Source organism: Ichthyophthirius multifiliis (genome assembly GCF_000220395.1).
Source record: "Ichthyophthirius multifiliis unplaced genomic scaffold scaff_1120509251342, whole genome shotgun sequence".
Taxonomy (NCBI): Eukaryota; Ciliophora; class Oligohymenophorea; order Hymenostomatida; genus Ichthyophthirius; species Ichthyophthirius multifiliis.
The window spans coordinates 177,020-185,516 of NW_004085967.1; the positions used below are offsets into that span (position 1 = coordinate 177,020).

The 8,497-nt window shown below is 21.0% G+C and overlaps 1 protein-coding gene across 1 annotated transcript, besides 1 other annotated feature; it reads left to right on the forward strand. All coding sequences in view use genetic code 6, as the record gives it.

Annotated features, from left to right (window-relative positions):
• The first annotated feature begins 124 nt into the window (after nt 1–124).
• On the forward strand, nt 125–8,175 carry IMG5_185650 (hypothetical protein). The gene is made up of 13 exons (XM_004027278.1): nt 125–183; nt 232–347; nt 406–520; nt 573–602; nt 673–1,658; nt 1,715–2,581; nt 2,623–3,119; nt 3,176–4,587; nt 4,637–4,762; nt 4,809–6,933; nt 6,983–7,575; nt 7,659–7,747; nt 7,796–8,175. Exons 5-13 carry the CDS (start codon nt 930–932, stop codon nt 8,060–8,062), a joined length of 6,705 nt encoding a protein of 2,234 aa, XP_004027327.1. The 5' UTR covers nt 125–183; nt 232–347; nt 406–520; nt 573–602; nt 673–929; the 3' UTR covers nt 8,063–8,175.
• Nucleotides 7,577–7,640: a microsatellite.
• Nucleotides 8,176–8,497: the final 322 nt, after the last annotated feature.

Below are 8,497 nucleotides of genomic sequence, written 5' to 3' on the forward strand. Positions count from 1 at the left end.
AAGATGAGGTTCACTACCTATCAGTAAATGAATACAATAAATAATTTTTATTAAAAAAAATATTTTTTTCCTAAATTTATACTAATTAATTTAATATAATATAAGATCGAATTAAAAAAAGGTCGGATTACATCTCATATAAATGAAAACTAATCAAATAAAATTTAAACAAATATATATACTGTAAAAAAAAAAAAATTAAATAATAAATTTTTTATTAATTTTTTATAGAATATGTCTATTTTACCTAAAACAATTTATTAATACTTTACAAAATTAGGAAATATTTTTTTTTTAGTAGTGTCATTAATTATGTTAATAAGATAGGATTTATCTTCTTTTAAAAAGTAAAAATAATATTTTTCTTAATTTAATTTAATTTATATATTATTTATTTTCACATAGCTGGATTATTATTTTTCCCTTTAATGTTCTTTTGCACAATACACATTATAAAGAATACATAATAGACTTGTAAAGATAAAAGATTGATGAATAATAAAATAAATAAAAATGCTAGGTTTTTAAATAATATTATTTTTTATTAAAACTTTTAAATTTATTGAATATAGAGAGGAAATATAAAAAATATAGAAGAATATGTAAATGAATATAAATAATAGAATTTTTTTTTAATATTTTATTTGATATTTTTTTGCATTAACCTAATAGAAAAAAATTTAAAGGAAAAAAATCATGTTAGCAAATTAAGCTAATAATCCAAATCAAACTTTAAGATAGAAATAAATTTCATAAATTTAAAAAGAACAAATAATATAAAACTCTTAAAAAGAATAAATTGAAAATTTATAAACAATTTATTGGGAAGAATTAAGAGTGGGAGATGTTGTTAGGCTTCAACATGGAGAAACCGCACCGGCAGACATGATTTTATTAGATTCTAATAAAATAAGGGATAAATAGGCTATATGCTATATAGATACAATCCCAGTAGATGGTAAAGAACAATTAAGGTAAATAAGTGCAAGTTCTCTAACTAGAAGTAATATTTTTTTAAAATATATATAAAATAAATAAATAATAAAATAAAAGTAATAAATTTCAAAGATTATAAGAAATCGTTTTTTAATAAATACAGGGCTATTTTAAATTTAAAATTATCATATGAACCTCCAAATTAAAATATTAACGAATTTAATGGCTAATTACGTTTAAAAAAAGATCCAAAAATAGAATTTTTAACAAATGATAATTTCATTCCTAGAGGAAGTACAGTTTATTTATAAAAAAGTAAGGATTGGATATATGGATTAGTTCTTTATACAGGAATGAAAACTAAAATAATGATTAATAGAAATTATTAAAATTATAAAAATTCTTATTTGGAAGGATTAATTTAATATTATTTTTTAGCAAATGTTTCCTTAGTAATTGTCTTTGCTATTGTTAGTATAATTGTCCTTATTGCTAAAAGTAAAGAATCTGATTTTTTAATTAATTATGTTGATAAGGATGTTGCTAATTCCATTAGATTTTTCACTTATATTATACTTTATTCATAAATGATTCCGATTTCTATTTACGGGGTTTTAGATATAGTTACTATATTATCAAAATTCAAAATTGAAAAACAAAACAAAAAAAAAAAAAAATACTTTAAAATTAACGATCCAAATGTTTTTAGTAATATGGGCCATGTATTTTTTTTTTAATTTATTAATTTAAATTATAATATTTTAAATAAAATTAAAAGATTGATTATATTTTTATGGATAAATTTACTGCTATTCATAAAAAAATACATGATGTTGCAAGAATCACTACTTATAATGATGATTATAGAATTGAAAAAGATGATATTAGTAAATTTTTAGAAGGAAAAGAATTCAGTAATAAGGATTTTAAGAACTTTTAAACAATAAATTAATTAACATAAAATGCACAATTTACATTAAATTTCATAGAAGTAGATGAAAAAAATGATGAATATGATATATATAAAGATAATAAAAAGGAAGAAAATAATAATAATAATATATAAAATATAAAAATATAAACGAATGGTGCTTAATTTAATCCAATAAACTCTAATTAAAACTAAAGTATGTAAACAGACGATTTTGACATTAAAAATATTTAAGATAAATTGTTTTGTAATTAAATGGAAAATTCTAATAAATTACCTTTATAATTAAAAGAATATTTATAGAAAGAGCTTCAAAATACAAAAAATCCTGAAACATCAGAAAAATAAGCAATTTAATATTCTTAAATATCAGAAAAACAAATTAGTTAAAATTTTTAACAAGAATCGAAATCAGAAACGGTAAACATTGATAAATAATAGCCTATTAATGAATTATCGAAAGCCCAAATATATACAACTTATTAATATGTTTAAAAGATATAAGAAATGTATGATGAAAATAATATAAAAGGAGATTTATCATAAATAATAATAGCTTCTCTTATTTGTAACCATGCCGAGCCTTCAAAACACGATACTTTGGAAATTGTTGATTCTAGTATACTTTAAAATGAAAATTCAGTTTTATAATTTGCTAGTTAATCTGGTTTTACATTGTTTACTTAAAAAAATAAATCCTATATTTATTTTGGTGTAAAAAAATTATATTTTATTTTAAAATTAATAAAAAATAGAAAAAAAATGTTGTTTAAATTGATGAAAAAATGTTTAATTATTAAAGAGGAGACAAAAAAACATTTTCTGTTATAGTTTAATTGACCTAAGATAAAAAGTAATCATTTTATTTATATTGTAAAGGAGATCCTGCTTATATGAGAAACAGAATGTAGATTAGTATTTAAGAAAGCATTAATTTTGATATTTTAGTATAAAGCTTTTAAAAATAAGGCCTTTAGCCTATTGTTTATACAAAGAAACAACTTAGTTAAGCTTAGTATAATAAATATATTGAGTTATATAAATAAATATAAAATAATCCTTAAGTTTAAGAAGAAGAATTAAAATAATTAGGTTTAGAAATAGAAGTTAATTTATAATTTATTGGACTATTTGGTTTAAAATAAAGAGTTAATTAAGATATTTTCCCTCTAATTAATTTATTCCAAAAATCAAATTTGAATTTATACTTATTATCAAGCGAAACTTAAGAACAAACTTTAAATACTGCAATGTAAAAAAAAAAAAAAAAAAATTATAATTTTTTTTTAAAAGAAACATAGGAATAAGTTAAGGTTTCGGAAGATAAGCTAATAAATAATATTTTTAAATATCAGAAGATAACACAGAATAAGTATGGAATTAAGTCCGTTAGATTTTATAATAATTAAAGGATATATTTTCTACATAAAATTAACAAAAAATTCAAGCAGAAAAAGCCAAAAGAAACAATTACGAGCTTGCATAACCTTTGGACGAAAAAAAGTAATAAGAAACCGTTGATAAGAATCTTAATTAAAAAGAGGAAGTATAAGATTTAGAAAGAAGACTTTCTAAAGCATTATAGTAAAACATTATGCTTGAAAAAATAAATTAATAATATTAATTACATTTAAATGGTAAAAGCTTTTTATGTTTAACTTAAGATAATACTCTTTTATAACATTTTACTTTTATTTTATAATTCTGTAGAGTAGTAATAGGTTATAATATTGACTAAGAGTCAAAAGGAAAACTAGTAAATATAATTAAAAAAGGGATGCTTTTTAATCCAACAGTATGTGCAATTGGAGATGGTTACAAAGATACTTAAATGATGAAAAATGCCGACATTTCAATTGAAATAGTTGAAAGTTGTCCTTAGTCACATACTGAATTTTGCACAGGAGAATAATTTCATGTACTAAGTAATGGAGGAGATATACAATTATCATAAATAAAAGATATAAAAGATCTAATTTTGCTAGAAGGAGTTAATAATTTTTTCTAAACTTAAAATTTGATATACTTTTTGTTTTATAAAAGTTTACTTTTTGGACTCTCTTTATTTTACTTTAATTGGTATTCATCTTTTCTTGGTACTTCTATGTTTGAATCTATGTGGGTATTCTTGTACGATTTCATATTTAATGCTGGAACTGTGATTCTATACGGACTATATGATACTCCTTTCCAAAAAATCGTCTTATAAATTTTCCCTTCACTTTATGTATCTGGTTTAGTTGAAAAATAACGAGTTTTATCAAATTTTGTACTACAGAGTGTCTTAGAGGGTCTTTTTTAAGGAACTCTTATTTACTATGTATCCATTTATATAGTTTCCAGATCTCTAAGTATTGATGGATATAATTCTGACTTTGGAATCATGTCTTTAGTTATTATTTATAGTGTCATACTTGTTTTTAATTTTAAAATTATCTTAACTTCAGAGAGTCATAAAGTAAGAATTGTCTGGGCTGGTCAATTAATTGTTTTGGTACTTATTATAGTATTTATTTTTGCTAATGATACTGATAATTTCTCGAATTGGGATTGGGTTATGACAACTGGTGAAATATTCAAAAGAGGTGATACTATTTGTTGTTTGATTTTTAATGTTATTGTATCTCTTATTGTTTCTCATTTTGTAAATGTTTTTATGGTCGAATATCTATAACCTAATACCTATTTGCTTAATGCTTCAAAAATTTAATAATAAAAATGTTTGAACTATTATATATATATTTTATTTATTTTTATTTTTATTATTAGTAAATTGGAAAGAATATAATAATTAAATAATTATTGAATAAAGTCTGAAAAGAGAAATTGATTTAGGACTTTTAATTAAGAAAATCTTTACATCATAAAGTATTATTGAATAATCAGTTTTAGATAGTAAATAAAAAATTACAAATTATATAAAAATAATAAATTTTATTAGTGGTTTCTGCATTTGAATCTGATGTAACACATATGTAAATAAATCCATATTCATTAAAATTTAATGACTAAAAATTAGAAAATAAATACAAATATGAACGTACATCTTCAAGCTCTTCAATATTCCGTTTTACATATTTTATTATAGTATTAATAATTGTCGTATACATAATAGTAGATACTATAACCGATAAAGAATTAGATTAAATTAGAGGCTTTTTACGAGCAGGATTTGGTGGTTTTTTCGTATTAGGATTAATACTTGTATTAAGTTAAAAGTTTCAAGATTTATATTATTCATTATCATTTTCACTTCTTTTCATTGGGGTAGTTTTCAAAATAATACTTGATTGGATCGAATCAAATTTCAGTACTTCAATGACTACAATGATTACTACTTGCATTCTTACATTTAATTTTGGTTTAAATATTTATTCTGTAATTATTTTGAATTTAATGAACTCTTGTAGCTTTATTATAAGAATTATTTTTATTTATTATGACAAAGGCTATTACGATTAAAATGGAACTAATTAAGATCTTTATAATTTCTTTTTAATTGCTTCATTTGTAATTATGCTTTTTTATGTGTTCGTATAATCTGTATATGTAATATACAAAAGTGAAAGTGAGAAAAGGAAATATTTTGTAGCTTAATAAGATATAAAAAACGCCAAAGAACAAAATAATGCTATATTATCAATTTTAGTCCCAGATTTTGTCCAAAACAAATTAAATACAGGAAAATTCGAAATGGCAGATGATTAAGACGAAGTTGCCATTTTATTTGCTGATATTTGTTATTTCGATGACATGGTAGAAGAAGAATAAAACAATATAGTTTCTATACTTGATGAATTGTTCAGAAATTTTGATATCATTTGTGAAAAACATGGTGCTTAGAAAATCGAGACTGTCGGAAAGACATATATGGCAGCAACAGGTATAAAAGAATGTGAAATAAACGTGTCAGAACAAATAAAGTAAAGAGGAAAAGGCGAAAGATTAGTAACAATGGCAAAAGAGATGTTAGAGCATGCCAGCAATTAAAAATGGGGAAAACAATAAGAGCCAATATAATTAAAAATTGGTATTAATAAAGGGGAAGTAATGGCAGGTGTTATAGGAAATCCTAAACCTTAATTTTCTTTAATAGGAGATACTGTAAATACAACTTCTCGTATTTGTGCTTAATGCTCTTATGGTAAAATAATGATTACTTAAAAAATTAAAGATGAAGTAAAAAATATGAATCATTCCTTCAAACCTATCACTTTTTAACCCAAAGGTAAAGATGTGATGACTGCATATGAAATTGCAGGCCTTGCTACTCAAAAAAAATTTTAGGGAATCCTTAAAAATCTCAATAAGCATAAAGATGCTATTAATTAAATTCCTTTAAGTAACAATTAGACAGTTAAAAAATAAAACTCTATTACAGGTGGATCTAATAATAATTCAGAAAAATAAAATAATATTATCAATGTTTTAAGAGGTAAAAATCCTATTAATTAAGAAAAAAACAATAAATCTTCACAAAACTAGATATTAAATTAATAAAATACTGAATAATAATAGTTGACAATTAAATAAAATGAAGAAAACAGATTAATGACAAATAACCAATATGGTCCTGATACTGAATATCAAGATGATGATGATGAAAATGATGAAGATATAGATTTTGAAGAAGATGTAATATTAGAACAAGGAGATTTAAAAACAAACATATTACTCATGATCGACAAAAACGTTCCAAACGATTCTATTTATAAATTCAGAAATCAAACAAAAAAATATAGTTTGCATGTAAACAGAATAATGATTATTTTTCTTATACTTCTTTATTTGATTAGTACTATGTTCTTAATTACTGTTAGATCTGCTTTTTAATATTCCAGTGCTATTTTTATTATTAGAGGTATTTATATATTTGCTTTAGTTATTGTATTGTTTACTCTTTCTTATTCTTTTTCTAATGATTAAATTAGATATATAACATAATTTATACTTATGCTTGGTTGTGTCCCTTCATTACTTTAAGGCTATTTCTGCTTTTAGGATGATTTCTTAACTATTTAAATTATTGAAGCATTAATTATTTATATGACGTCCTCTTATATTGTGTATTCTTTAATATATTTTTAAATTTTATATTTTTTTATTAATAAAAAGTATCTTTAACTTTATTGATATTATTGTTTATTCTACTATTATAAGCATTCTTTTTATTGCTTTGATATTTGATGATTTAAATGTCACTAATTGTTTCTTTTTTTGGGCTTTTATTATTCTTATTATTTAAAAATCATATATTTATTTACGAAATTCGTACAAAAATTACAATTTTACATCTAAAATTAATAAAAAGAAAGATAAAATGTAAGGATTAGTTAATTAATTATTACCTGCAGTGGTAAAAAAACATAAAAGAAATTTAAAAAATATAATATTTTTTTAAAAGGCATTAAATAAATTAAGAAATTAAAATGTATTTTTAAATAATAAACGTGAATTAACAGATGAATTCGAAGATGTAACAATATTATTTGCAGACATTAAAGGATTTACTGAATTTTCTGATAAAGTAAAAGATCCTAAGAAAGTCCTTAAAATGTTAAAAAATTTGTTTGAAGGATTCGATAAATTATGTTTAAAAAATAACGTTTTTAAACTATATACTATTGGTGATTGTTATGTAGTCTTGAGTTTCGTTGTTGCGGAAAGATAGAATATTAAAGAAGAAATATGTTAAGAAGCTAAAAATGGTATATTTATATATAATATATATATATATATATATATATATATATATATATATATATATATATATTTAAAAAATTAAAAATAGTCGTAAATATGGGATTGGAAATGATTGAAACAATAAATCATATCAGAAAAGATTATACATTTTTAAACATGAGAATAGGAATACATACAGTAAATAAATAAATATCAATAATATATATATTCTAAATAAATAAAAAGAGCAAAAAAATAATTGGAGGTATTTTAGGAACCCATGTAGTTAGATATGATGTATATGGAAGAGACATTAGAATTGCAAATAAAATGGAATCAAGTGGGGATCCTGCAAAAGTAATGATTAGTTAATCTACTAAAGATTGGATTGAAAAAGATCCTAATTGTCCTTACAGTATTGTTTGGGCTAAAGAAGTTGAAATTAAAAGTAAAGATAAACCTACTGAAATTATATAAAGCTATTTTATTAATAAAAAAGGATATTATTAATGAAATATATAATAAATAATTTTATATATATTTATTTAATTATATTTTTATTAATTTAATTAATAAAATATATATATTAATATTTTTTATTTCTTTTGTATTTTTTTAAAAACTATATTAAAAAAAGTGTCATTATCTATTTTATTTTATTTTTATACTGAAAAGAAAAAATATAATAACAAATAATACATAATACATATTATAAAAAGATTAAATCATATAGTTATCCTTAACTTTTTAGTTTTCCTTATGGTAGAATTTAAAACAAATACTTTTAAATTAATTGCGATAAATTAAAAAATACATTTATATAAACCAAATCAATATCATATTTAGCTAAAGCTATATTAAGTTATGTTATTTTCATATTTCTTTCTATATTATTTTAATCTATTTACAAAGCTTTTTGTAAATAATTTTTCGCATTTAAAAAAATCT